We start from the raw sequence: 14,395 nt of genomic DNA, 5'->3' as shown, positions 1-14,395 counted from the left end.
TTTTGCGCTGTTAACAGCAGAAACAACCTTGGCTGTACTTACTTAATTAAAGCAGAAACGTATAGTTGGTATTCGCAGGACATGTTATATATAAGTACTGCAAGCGTCCCCTTGTTGGGCTTCATGGAAGGCGGCTGGCGTTTCTGCCGAAATCTCTAGATACACATATGGATATTTCTTTCCCTAACATCCCTGAGGGCCCTCAGAAACGAGGGCGCACCTAGGATGTCTTTAAACGTTTAGCAACCCAGCCCAACACCTTCAGCGTTTTCCTGTCATCCATTCCGATAAACCAGAAAAGACGGTGAGGCTTTTCTGCTTCGTGGAGCTCGTGGAGCAAGCTAGAAAGCTCGTGGAGCAAGCTACAAAGCGTTGAAGATCGCTCGTGGCGATCTCCTTTTGGAACTCCGCCATTCGAAACATGACAAGCTGCCTAACTTGGTGTCAATCGAGTACATCCCAGTGACAGTATTGCTGCAGCGCACGATGAGCACCACCCGCAGTGTCCTTTCCGATGGCGGCCTGATGCAGCTGATAGAAGCTGAACTATGAGGAGGCTGGAGCAAGCAAATTGTGATCAATGTTAAACGAATTATGCTAAGACGTGACAGCAAGGAGATCAAAACCAAGCATCCCATACTTACATTTGGTTCAAGTGTGCTTCCCGAGAGTATTGAGGCAGGGTACGTAAAGATTCCGGTCAGACCATATGTCATAAACGCTCTAGGATGCTTTAAATGTCAGCGATATGACCACAGTTCACACAACTGCCGAAGCCGCCATATTTGTGCAGAATGCAATGCTCATGAGCACTACTAACTAACTGTGATAGGGAGCATGCCGAAAACTCGCGGTCCTGCTCATCATGGAAAAAAAGAGAAAGAAATCGTTACACTCAAGGCCAAAGAGAACATAGTCAAGTCAGTTTTATTTACGTCATTATGATGTAGGCAGGCTCAGGCAAAAAGCGAACGGTTTTCGCTTGAAGAAGCCCGAGCCCCCCTACATGGCGTACAGCAAGGTCAAAAGTTTTAAAAAAAGTACAAAATCCACATACACTACATAACAGAATATAATACAAGAAATTCAGAACAGTGGATATAAACTCTTGGTACGTGCTCACTAATACACAATGCATAGCTGTTCACAGAGATGAAAATGTCCTTCCCATCACACTATAACGCAAAGGGAATACAGCGGAGCAATTCAGAAAAATCGTTATTAGTGAAATTCAGAACAATCGATGTAAACTCGTCGTACATGCTCATTAATACACAATGCATAGGTGTTAACAGAGATGCAAATGTCATTCGTGTCAGACTTTAATGCAAAAGGAATACAGCGGCTTACGAAAAATGATTTCTTAGTGTTTGTGTACTAGATGTTTCAAGAGAAAAATGTTCAAATATGAATTTATTTAGTAACCTTCGAACTGCATGACATATCATCTGTCGACCATGTTCTGTACGGCGAAAGGGAATGGCCCAACGTTCGTGTTTTCGAAACGAGGATGGCGTTGAGTTTGCTTCGAGGGATGACAATGCCGTCAAGAAGTTGTCATTATGAAGAATTGATTTTTGAAATCTTACGGCTAAGAAAAATTCGTATAGCTTATGAACCGGTATGATATTGAATTGCTTAAACAATTCTTCGGTGTGTGCAAGGTAGTCAACATTTGCTATGTAACGTACTCCTTTCTTTTGCAGCATGTGTATTTTGTGCAGGTTAGTTTGAGTAGTAGTGCCCCAAACAACGAAACAGTAGTTAACATATGACATGAATAATGTGTTGTATATTATTAATTTAATCGATACAGGTAGATAGGAGCGAAATTTTGCGAGCATTCCGACGCACTTTGATGAATTGGTTAAAGTGGAGTTAATATGAGGGTCCCAGCTCATGTTCTTGTTAAAGAAAATTCCTAGTGTTTTTACTGTGTCTACTACCTCTATAATAGAATTGTCTATTTTTAGCCTAATGTCTGATGTAACGATGCTCTGCCGGTAATGAAAAAGTACCGCTTTTGTTTTCTTACTATTTATTATCAAGGAATTTGCTGCGCTCCATGATTTCAACTTTTCTAATACGCTGTTTATGCTTGAAATGAGCAATGGAATATCATTATTCCTAAACAAGAGACTCGTATCGTCTGCATACAGAAGATATTGTGGAAAGTTGCTGATATCTGTTATATCGTTTATGTATATAATAAACAGTAGCGGTCCTAAGATACTTCCTTGTGTAACTACAGTGGTGATTGGTTGAAAGGTTGAAACATGCTGATCTATTGTTACACATTGATATAGATGCTGTAGGTAGGACTTTAGTAGACAAGCTGCAGTGCCACGGATTCCATATCTTTCTAGCTTAGTGAGTAGCATTTGATGGTTTAGGCGATCGAGCCTTCGAGAAATCCACAAAAACACCTATGCATATCTCTCTGTTTTCAAGTGTCTCGAGGATGATCTCTTTTTGCATTAGTAAGGCTGTTTCAGTGGACCTGTTTGTGCGGAAACCATGTTGTGACGGATTAATGAGGTTAAGCTTATTGCAAAAGTTCATGAGTGTTTTATGAATTGCTCTTTCTAGGCCCTTAGAAAAATCGGCAGAATAGAAATAGGTCGATATTTGGACATATCGTTTTTATCGCCACCCTTGAAAAGTACAATTACTTTGGAGATTTGCATTAATTTGGGGAAGCAACCTGTTGATAACGCCAAATCATATATATAAGTCAGTAGGGGGGCAATAACATTCAGCACATATTTAACTAGAATGATTTGTAGGCCATCAATATCGCGTCATCTGCTATTTTTCAACGAGTTGAAGATATTACATACCTCGCGTTCATCTGTCGAATCAAAATAAATGCTGCGGTTATTCCTAGGAATAGTGCTGCTCAGAGATTGACGGTTTTGAGAACTGCTGACAACATCTTTAAAAAATTTGTTCATCTTTTAATTTTTAAAAATATCATTCATGAAGCACGCAGGTGGGTATTGGAAGCGCATTATACATGCCAAAGATCGGCTTTGCCAAATAGGAGCGTTAGATGGCGGTACCAAAACAGCCTCCGGTGGTTTAACGGCCCACCCACAGTGAACCGTCGGTCAGGCCATCCGCCTCCTTGGCGGCTGATGCCAGCCCTGCTTTGCCGTCCCGGAAAAAGGGGCCATGGCCCGCAGAGCTGGTGCCTTCAAGAGTCTCGTCCCTCGAGACGAGGCATTAACGTCAAACACATCTCTTGAAAGAGGCGACAGACCCCAACACCCAGTGTGACGGCTCAGCCAGCGCCTAAGGAGCGGCGCAATTCTGTAGACCGCTCCAGAAAAAGACAAACCTCACGTCATGGCAAACGGAAAGGGCCCCGCGAGCTAATTTTCATTTCTTGAAAACACCAATACAAACAGTGGTCTTATTATGCAAACATGAATACTAAAATGAATTCTCAGAGGACTTCTCCTTAACCTGGACGATATCAGAGATCTCCTACATAGATACAATGGCTCAATTATGCCTTCAAGAGACTCACTTGGTCTACACATACAAGCTTCCCTCGGTGACATGCCAAATCTAAAAAAAGTCGTTACAATGCTAATACCTCGCACGGTGGTGTATCAATCATAGTTGATAAGTGTGCAGCATGTCACCCTTTTGAACTGCGGGTGCCTCTTGAGCCAGTGGCAGTACAAGCAATTTTCACTACAAATTAGTTACCATCTGCTAGGTATACCAGCCGCCTTGTCAAGAATTTAAAAAAGACTATTTTTATAGCCTGGTAGATCAGCTTCATCAACCCTATATAATCGTAGGTGATTTTAATGCCCACAGCATTCTCTGAGGAGATTCCCAGTGTGCCAATAGAGGGCGAGTCGTCGAAAATTTCCTTTTAAGCTCTGATGCATGCCTCGTTAATAAAACGAACCTATATATTTTAGTTTCACGCAAAATTCGTACTTATCCATTCATCTTGCAATTGGCTCTGCCTCGCTAATTCCTGAATTGGAATCGCAAGTAATAAAAATTATTCTAGAATGACCATTTCCCCATAGTGCTTAATCGAGTGGAGCAACATGCGTATGCACCAAATACTCTTCGGTGGAAAATAACATCGACTGACTGGAAGTTTTTTAATGAATCAACATACTTAACGCGAGATTTTATCAATGATTTTAGTATAGATGCGGCAGTAGCCTATTTTACCGCTTTTAACATTGACGCAACAGAACAGTGCATTCCGCGAACAAGTGGACGTTAATTTAGAAGACAAGTTCCCTGGTGAGGGAACTTGAGGGTGGAGGTGCGCGAGATAAAAAAATAAAGCGTGCTGAATACTGCGTTGGTGGTCAACTGAATAAAATCTGATTGAATTCAAACACATGAAGTGAGGCAAGGGAATCTGAGGCAAGGAAACACTTTTCTCTGGTACAGCGTTAGCATATCCTGGTTCTTGGTGCTGAACCTTTTTATGACACCAGTGGAGTTGTAGGATTCTTGAGTGATGTTGTATTGCATCTTATACGCGAAGAAATTCGCAGCACAACCTCTCGTCACAGCATACTTCTGTGACAGTGTTATGTACAGAACATGCCTCCAAATCGTCTTGTTTGAAGGGTTGTGTTACATCAGTAGTGCTTCTCAAAGATACTTTAGTACATCATATGCTTCCCAATTATCCCTTTTGTGCTCGTGCACTTCATTGGTAATTGCCGACATCTTATTACAAATGCACTTTACGCACTTTACAACGACGGTTTTTAAGGCCTCTTTATAGCCACGTCACATCTAACTTTCGTAGTTCGTTACAATATTTCGAACTCATTTAACACTAGCCTAGCGCCCTTTGGCCATACTTAGCCCTTGCACCACAAACCACCACATATCATCTCTGTGAGACCTATTTCGGTGCTTTAGGGCTTCTAGAAGCACCTGCGTATATAGAGTATATGAAATCGATGTTTCGGTGGACTTACTTTAGCCGTGTACTTACACAGTGTTGAGTTGATGGTATGGCTCATCCTGGTGGTATTGTGTCGCAATCGTGCATAGATAAAGTTTGTTTTGACTTTTCTTGAAGTACATCTTGTTTAAGAATTGCTCAGAGTGCATACGTGAAGTTCGTGCGGATTTTTCTTTGGAGGTTGCCTTTCAAAAACACCCTAAAGCAAAGAGTTATTCGTACCTTTTCTTTCTTGGTTTTTATTCTTAGGGTGCACTCTTACATCTCGGTTGTGTTTGCTTTGTGCCGACGCAGGGTACGGCAACATAGCGCCTCGCACCAACTGGGGAAAAATTGTGACCATCCTGTACGCCATCGTGGGCATCCCTCTGATGCTGCTCTACCTGACCAACATCGGCGACATTCTAGCCAAGGCGTTCCGATACGTGTACGGCAAGCTGTGCACGTGCAGGCCGAGCGGCACGCAGCGCAGGCGCCGTGTGCCTTTGCAAGCGAACCACCTGCAGCGCAACTCCGTGGCCGAGAACTACCGAGTGCACCACATTGTCTCGCACAATGCGCTCGACGGACAGGAGAAGCTGCGTGCCTGCGATGACCAGGTACGCATTCTTCAGGGAATCTTCTTCCCTGTCCAAGCACTGTTTCACAGTACCGTCGAGTACGCTGTACCACGTTCGGTCTGGGGTGATCCCTACGTTTATTTATTCTCGTTGAATAAGTACACACCAGAAATATGAATACGTAGGTGCAGTGAGTTTATAAAACGAGTTCTGTTTTCTCTCGATTCTTCTTTCTAGCTTTGGTACTTGTTTCAAAACTACACCGTTTGTGTGCAACTTTCATGATCACTCAACTTTTCTTTCTTTTATTTCTGTGCGCGTCCTCGCAACAGGCTTACTGCACCTACACAAATTGGGGTTCTTTGCTGTTCCTTCAGAAATCCACAGGATTGGATAATCCTTTATAGTACACAAGCATAACTGTGAGTCGGCCTAGTTGGAACAGATTCATTTCCAGAAAAACTTCTTGTGCGCAAAATAAAGGGACTAGGAAAAGGAGCAGCCCAAGGACGAGCGCTCTCTAACAACTGCTTTTATTTTCGAAGAACCGCCTTCTTAAATGCCCACAGATCTGCTCGATCCAGTAAGCAGAACATGCAAATAGGGCACCTTTTTTATTTATTTTTATATAATTTCAACATACTGTCAACCCTTTCACAGGGTTATTACAGTAGTGGGTTACAGGAATAAGCAGTTATAATAGTAATTGTCAGGGGCAGATATGCTAAACAAGTACAAATAAGAGGGAAAACATATACGTACAACAATAATTTTGAATACGAGTATTGACAAGCATACCAAAAGAAAAAACAAATCATATTGTCACGTGGTAGTGACGGTGAAGAATGCAGCAATACGGTGGAATACAAAACTACCTTTTATTGGGCGAACCTGTGCCCACAAAAACAGGCTACACTTGTAGCACAACGATAGCGGCGAACACGGTCGGCGATCGTGGGAAATCTGATCAGCGGGTCAAGCGCGTCGGCTTTTATAGGTCAGCCGTCCAATGTTCCAGATTAACTGATGGGACCCGCGTGTCTTCCACAAAGTTCTACACTATTCGCGTCGCGCATACATGCATTCATATTACACAAGTTGCGGTGAAAGACAGTGGACGGAACCATCGATAACATTCCAGAAAGTTCTTTTACATGCAAGCGCGTCCTGCGCTGCGCGATAACATTTGTTAGGCGGCCAAACGTGGTCGCCCGATAAAGATAAGTACACATGTCATTACCCCCCTCTTAAAAAGCATCGACCCGATGCTGCAAACAAACGAAAGTAATAAAAAAAGGAAGCACTCGTAGCAAAGAAAACAACAAAATAAGGAAGTTCGTCAGCGTCCATAAAAGGGTTTAAGGCGCACCACGTGGACCACTTCAGATCGTGCGACCCGCCGCTGTGAATGAGAAATGCCGTCTGGCACGACCTCATAGTCCAGTGCGCTGCCAATACGTCGGATGACCCTGTAGGGCCGGAAAAAGCGTCGCGGTAGTTTCTCACTACGGGCACATTCACACCGGCGACTTGAGGAGGTCGCGCGACCATTTGCGACTCGCGACCAAAACGCGACCGAAGGAGACTGATGTTCACACCGACAAGCCCGGCTGAGCGCGACCCGCAAGTCGCAATCCCGGAGATTATCGTTCTCAGCGAGAACTCTCGGAATCTACGGGGAATTTGAACGCGACGCTGGAGGAGCCCGGATGTAGACACACAAAAGATCACTTCCGGTGCGCCGCTGATTGGTTTATCAGTTTTGCGACCACCGTCGCGCGACTGAAAAATCGCGCAGAGAGCGACTGGCCCAAAATGGTCGGTTTTCAAGAAGGGCGACCGTTTGCGACCATTTGCGACTGGTCACTTTGCGACCAACTTGGTCGCGCGACCACTGTCAGTCGCCGGTGTGAATCTGCCCTAAGTTCTCGTCGGCGTATCGGGGTCCATACCCAAACACGATCGCCGGGCTGGTACTCGACGAAGCGTCGTCGGAGGTTGTAGTGTCGGCTGTCGGTCCTCTGCTGCTTCTTGATCCGCAGGCGGGCGAGCTGTCGGGCTTCTTCGGCGCGCTGGAGATAGGTAGCGACGTCAAGGTTCTCCTCGTCAGTGACGTGCGGCAGGATGGCGTCGAGCGTCGTCGTCGGGTTCCTGCCGTAGACCTGCTTGAACGGCGTGATCTGTGTTGTTTCTTGCACCGCTGTGTTGTAAGCGAATGTTACGTACGGCAGGACAGCATCCCAGGTCTTGTGTTCGACGTCGACGTACATCGCAAGCATGTCGGCGAGGGTCTTATTCAGACCATTCGTCTGCGGGTGGTAGGCCGTTGTCCTCCTGTGCCTTGTCTTACTGTATTTCAGAATGGCTTGGGTGAGCTCCGCTGTAAAGGCCGTTCCTCTGTTTGTGATGAGGACTTCTGGGGCGCCATGTCGCAGCAGGGTGTTTTCGACAAAGAATTTCGCAACTTCGGCTGCGCTATCTTTCGGCAGTGCTTTAGTTTCAGCGAAGTGGGTGAGGTAGTCCGTCGCCACGACGATCCACTTAATTCCGGTTGTTGACGTCGGAAAGGGTCCCAGCAAGTCCATCCCGATCTGCTGGAATGGTCGGCAAGGAGGCTCAATTGGCTGTAGTAATCCGGCTGGCCTTGTCGGCGGTGTCTTGCGTCGCTGACAGTCACGGCATGTTCTGACATAACGGGCGACGTCGGCGGTCAGGCGCGGCCAATAATACTTTTCTTGTATCCTCGATAGTGTCCGGGAACATCCGAGGTGTCCAGCGGTCGGATCGTCATGTAGGGCGTGCAACACTTCTGGACGAAGTCCTGACGGGACAACAAGAAGGTAGTTGGCGCGGGCTGGTGAAAAGTTCTTCACGAGTAGATTGTTTTGAAGCGTGAAGGAAGATAATCCGCGCCTAAATGCCCTGGGTACAATGTCGGTGTGCCCTTCCAAATATTCGATGAAGCTTTTTAGCTCCAGGTCTGCCCGTTGCGGTTCAGCGAAGTCTTCCGCGCTTATCATTCCAAGGAAGGCGTCGTCATTCTCGTCGTCTTGCGGCGGCGGGTCAATGGGGGCGCGTGATAGGCAATCGGCATCGCAGTGTTTTCGTCCGGACTTGTAGGTTGCAGTGATGTATTCTTGTAGTCTGAGGCTCCACCGCGCCACTCGTCCTGAAGGATCCTTTATATTCGCTAGCCAACACAACGCGTGATGGTCACTGACGACGTTGAATGGCCTGCCATAAAGATAAGGGCGAAATTTAGCTGTAGCCGAAACGATGGCGAGGCATTCCTTTTTGGTCGTAGAATAGTTGCCGTCCGCTTTCGACAGTGACCGGCTAGCGTAAGCTATCACCTGTTCGACTCCGTTTCTTCTCTGGACTAGAACGGCACCGAGTCCTAGGCTAGTTGCGTCAGTATGGATTTCTGTATCGGCGTACTCGTCGAAGTGCGCAAGTACCGGCGGCGACTGCATGTGTCGTTTGAGTTCTTCAAATGCGTTGGCCTGCGGCGTTTCCCAAATGAACTCAACATCACATTTAGTTAGACGTGTCAACGGCTCGGCGATGCGTGAAAAGTCCGTGACAAAGCGCGTGTGGTAGGCACACATGCCAAGGAATCTACGCACTGCCTTCTTGCTGATGGGTTGCGGGAACTGTGCGATTGCAGCTGTCTTTCGCGGGTCTGGACGGACACCAGATTTGCTGTATACGTGGCCTAGGAACAGAAACTCATCTTAAGCGAAGCGGCAGCGGCATTTTTCCGGCTTCAGAGTAAGCCCTGACGACTTGATGGCCCCTAGTACTGTCGCAAGCCGCTTGAGGTGATCGTCGAAATTTTCGACGAAGACTACGACGTCATCCAAGTAAACGAGGCAGGTCTGCCACTTCAATCCTGCTAGCACCGTGTCCCTGACACGCTGGAACGCTGCAGGCGCCGAGCACAGTCCGAATGGAATAACCTTGAACTCGTAGAGGCCGTCTGGGGTGATGAAGGCCGTCTTTTCGCGATCTCTTTCGTCGACTTCTATTTTCCAATAGCCAGACTTGAGGTCCATCGACGAGAAGTATTTAGCATTGCAGAGCCGATCCAATACGTCGTCTATTCGTGGGAGGGGTATACGTCTATAGGGGTGCGAAATGCGTCCGATATAGACAGACGCGCGCAGAGAGAAGAGAACGAACTTTTGAGAGCAACCGACGAGCAGCCGAGCGGCGTTGAAACTGAGCCTTTATTGTACGTGCCTTCCACGCCGAGGAGGCCGGCGCCGCGAACATAAACATCCGCTCGTTGTGCAGACGCTCACGGCGGCGGCGGCGGACATCTGCGGACAGCGGCGGACATCTGCGTTGATGCCGGGCCACACATAACGGGAGGTGATGAGGCGCTGAGTGGCGCGAACACCAGGATGGCTCGAGTCGTGTAGTTTGCCAAAAACTTAACGATGGTGCGAGGAAGGCACAAATGGACGGGCACAGCCTGTTGACATGTCGCAGACGATCGTACCGGAGGGGAATGGCAGTGGCACCTCAGCAAACGAGAGATGTGGACCCTGCACGCAGGTCACGCAGCTCGTGGTCAGAATGTTGTGCCTCTGCGATGATGTCGAAATCCACAGCAGCAGTGGAAAGCGCGTCGACACGTGACATGGCATCGGCAGCCGCATTAACGGGTCCTTCGATGTACCGTAGGTCGGTCGTGAATTCGGAAATAAAATGCAGGTGCCGAATTTGCCGGGACGTGTGTGTGCTGTGGTTTTCCACGGAAAGCGAATGTCAGTGGCTTATGATCCGTCAGTACGTGGAACACGGTACCTTCGAGAAGGTGACGAAAGTGGTGAATGCCAAGGTAGACAGCGAGGAGTTCGCGGTCGAAAGTGCTGTATCGAGTTTCTGCCGGCTTCATCTTCTGCGCAAAGAAACCGAGTGGACGCCACAGATTCTGCTGGAATTGTTGTAAAACTGCACCAACGGCACTGGAGGAGGCGTCGGTGATGAGCCGCATGGGTGCGTCAGTTAGGGGATGCACTAGGAGGGTGGCTTGTGCCAGGGCATTCTTGGCTTCTTGGAATGCGGCGTCTGCTTCGGATGTCCACTCCAAGGTCGCAGATGGTGCCATTGGAGCATTCAGCATGTCGGTCAGAGGTAGAATGATGCGCGCTATATTCGGCAGGAACCGACGATGGAAGTTCAGAAGCCCGAGAAATTGGAAAATCCCGCAGAGCTTGAACCTTCCTGTCCAATGGCTTGATTCCTTCAGGTGTGAAAAGGTGTCCAAGAAATTCGACGTTGTCAACACCAAAGACACATTTAAATGTGTTGATAGTTAAGCCATGTTCCTGCAGTCGCGAAAAACAGCAACCGCAGATGGTCAGCGTGCTGCTCTGGTGAAGAACTTGCCACCAGCAGATCATCAAGATAGGCGATGACGAAGTGCAGACCGCGTATTACTTCATTGATGAAGCGTTGGAAAGTTTGGCCTGCGTTCCGTAACCGGAAAGGCATGCGGACGTACTCGAATAGGCCAAAAAGGTGTTGTGATGGCTGTCTTCGGTATGTTCGCTGGTTCCACAGGAATTTGATGATATGCCTTGACTAGGTCAATCTTGCTAAATATGGTTGTTCCAGCAAGAGTGGTAGCAAAGTCATGAATGTGCGGCAGCGAGTACCGGTCAGGAGCGGTGCGGGCATTCAATGCACCATAGTCTCCACAAGGGCGCCAATCTCCGAGGTCACGCTTGGGCACCATGTGCAGCGCTGATGACCAGCTGCTTGACGATGGGCGGATTATGCCTAACTGCAGCATGTGATCAAATTCTCTGCGAGCTGTGGCGAGGCGGTCTCCAGCAAGACGTCGTAGCTTGCAGGACGCTGGAGGACCCGTGGTGACGATGTGGTGCGTCACAGTATGCTGCACTGGAAGTTCCAAATTGGTAGGTTTGGTAAGTTCAGGAAATTCGCTGAGGATAGAGGCAAATTCTGATGATGGCGAATGCGGAGCTGGTTGCGTAGAGGCGGACAGCGGTGCGAGGATACCTTGCACGGAGAGGCTGGTCGTACAGTCTACAAGTTGACGGGAGCGGAGATTCACGTTCAAACCGAAATGGGTAAGAAAGTCCGCACCTAATATGGCGAAGCGCACGTCGGCGAGGATGAAAATCCACCGAAATATGCGACGCAGGCCCAGGTGAATGGTGAGGGAGCGTTGGCCATATGTTGCCATTGAGGATGTATTTACAGCTTGCAAAGCCGCAGTCCTCCGACAACGGTGTCGGTCCTGGCGAGAGGCAGGAATGACGCTTACCTCTGCACCAGTGTCCACAAGAAAGCGATGGCCTGCGATCCTGTCTGTGATGTAGAATAGGCGGCTTCCCGTAGCGGTTGAGTCACGCGCCGCCATTAGTGACTCGCTTCCATGTTTCCCTGCCAGCGACAAGGCTGTCGACATCTTGCAGCGCTGACGCCGAACCTGGTGTGGTACCAGCAGAAGCCGTCAGAAGTGTGTCTTGGGCGGGAACGGGAACGCGAACGTGAGCCACCCCTAGCCAGTGGAGAGCGACGAGGCGTGTCCATCTGCATTGCTGCCATGGTGTCCATCAGCCTGTCAATTTCATCCTCGAGGCGAGATTGCCGGGCCTCGAGGTCTGATGTGACAGTGGTCGAGGACACCGCGGAGCTTGTGCCGGAGTAGTCGTTCACACGGTCCGCGAGCTCTGCCACTTTGTCAAGAGGCATATTATCCGCAGCTGCCAAAACCACGACAAGTGTCCGAGGCAAGCGTTGCAGAAACAGCTCGCGCAATAGTGGACTCTCGGAGTCTTGAGTACGGTCGCCGAGTAGCTGTCGCATCCGATGTAATAGTTGCGACGGTCGGCGATCGCCGAGTTCTTCCGCGTTGAGGAGTTGCTACAAGCGGCTTCTCTCGGACACGATTTTGCGTGTGAGCACTATGGCCTTGAAATGGTCGTAGGGCGCGGCCGGATGTGGGGCTCTCATGACGTCGTCGAACTCATCACCTACCTCGGAGGAAAGTGCTGAGACGACATGCAGGTACATCACACGTTGCGATGTGATGCGCCGCAGATCTAAGAGGGCTTCTAGTTGCGTGAACCACACGGCGGGATTCTTCGGCCAAAACGGCGGCAGCCGCAGTTAGGCATTGGAAATGGCGTCCATGGCAGCGCTGGGGGCAGGGATGTCGCCTGGCACTGTTGACTGGGGCTGAAGAGCCGGGGCGTCGTTGCTGAGTACTGTAGTGTTCATTTCGTCTTCCATTGCGTGAGCTTGCTACGTCCGGGCCACCAATCTATAGGGGCGCGAAATGCGTCCGCTATAGACAGACGCTCGTATAGAGAAGAGAACGAACTTTGAGAGCGACCGGCGAGCAGCCGAGCGGCGGTGAAACTGAGCGTTTATTCTACGTGCCTTCCACGCCGAGGAGGCCGGCGCCGCGAACGGCGCCGCGAACATAAACATCCTCTCGTTGTGCAGACGCTCACGGCGGCGGCGGCGGAATCGGATCCTCTACAACGTCCTTTTTCGTAATCTTGTTCAGACGACGATAATCGACGCAGAAATGTAGGGTTCCGTCCTTTTTCTTTACAAGGATAACAGGGGATGCCCACGGCCTTTTCGACGTTCTCGTGGCGAAACTCGGTAAGGGCTCTGGCGGAGTGGTCGAGCGCACTCCTCGGTGATTATGCAATGCTTGGCGACTGCTGTTTGTCGAATCCTCGATGACGTCGAAAAGCAGCCTTTGTATCGTCGGAGCAGATTTCTGAGCTGCTGTTGCTTAATCACGGGGAGACTTGGATTAATGTAGTAGTGTGGTTCGGGAACCATCGTCGTCGGGGTAGATGCGGCGGAATCCGAGAGGACAAGCGCATTACTGGTTTGCAGAATTTCCTTGTTGTACGCGATCGTCGTGCCCTTGTTGATATGCTTGAACTCTTGGCTGAAGTTTGTCAGCAACACTTCGGTTTTCCCTCCATGCAGTCGAGCGATCCCTCTTGCGACGCAAATTTCACGATCTAGCAGTAGACGTTGGTCGCCTTCGATGACGCCTTCTACGTCAGCGGGTGTTTCGGTGCCGACCGAAATAACAATGCTCGAGCGAGGCGGGATGCTCACTTGATCTACGAGAATACTCAAGGCGTGGTGACTACGAAAGCTTTCCGGCGGTATCGCTTGATCTTCCGACAGCGTTATCGATTTTGACTTCATGTCTATGATTGCACCGTGTTGGTTCAGGAAGTCCATGCCGAGAATGACGTCTCGTGAACATTGTTGGAGGATAACGAAGGTGACAGGGTAAGTCCGGTCGTGAACGGTTATTCTTGCCGTGCAGATTCCAGTCGGCGTAATTAGGTGTCCTCCAGCGGTACGAATTTGGGGACCCTCCCATGCAGTCTTAACCTTCTTCAACTGGGCGGCGATGTGTCCACTCATTATGGAGTAATCGGCCCCTGCGTCGACTAAGGCAGCGACTGCTTGGTCGTCGAGAAGTACATCGAGGTCGGTAGTTCTTTGTCTGGCGTTGCAGTTGGGTCTTGGCGTCGGATCACGGCTGCGTCGCGTTGAACTGAAGCTGGAACGTCGCGTCGTCAAGCCGTCTTTTGTCGGTGTAGTCTTCGCCTCCTGACTTCGTCGGGATGGCGGCGTGTCGTCATTAGGTCGTCGAGATAGTTTCTTCGTCGTCTTCGTAGGCGGTGGAGGATCTTCGTCAGTTAGACGAATAGCAACCGCACCTCCATCGGTTGCTGCTTTTAGTTTTCCGGATATGGGCTCGCAGAGCGGCCCCGGGCTGGGCCTGTGTATGGTCGGCGCTGCGGCGAGAGGTAGCGGCCTGGTGACGGCGAACGGGATGGTCGTCGAGGGC

The 14,395-nt window shown here is 49.2% G+C and overlaps 1 protein-coding gene across 2 annotated transcripts in view; it reads left to right on the top strand.

Moving 5' to 3' along the window:
- The window catches only part of LOC135913216 (TWiK family of potassium channels protein 7-like), a 338,046-nt gene that overhangs the window by 266,066 nt on the left and 57,585 nt on the right, over positions 1-14,395 (top strand). For both annotated transcript variants that reach the window (XR_010567908.2, XM_065445824.1), the window contains exon 2: positions 5,255-5,559. Coding sequence is in view for 1 of the 2 variants with exons in the window: in XM_065445824.1 (XP_065301896.1) it covers positions 5,255-5,559 (305 nt within the window). In the remaining variant the exon portion in view is untranslated. The remainder of the gene's footprint in view (positions 1-5,254; positions 5,560-14,395) is intronic.

This window comes from Dermacentor albipictus, chromosome 2 (genome assembly GCF_038994185.2).
Source record: "Dermacentor albipictus isolate Rhodes 1998 colony chromosome 2, USDA_Dalb.pri_finalv2, whole genome shotgun sequence".
Lineage (NCBI taxonomy): Eukaryota > Metazoa > Arthropoda > Arachnida > Ixodida > Ixodidae > Dermacentor > Dermacentor albipictus.
The sequence above is the reverse complement of the archived record's forward strand: the minus strand, read 5'-3'. Positions and strand labels throughout refer to the sequence as shown.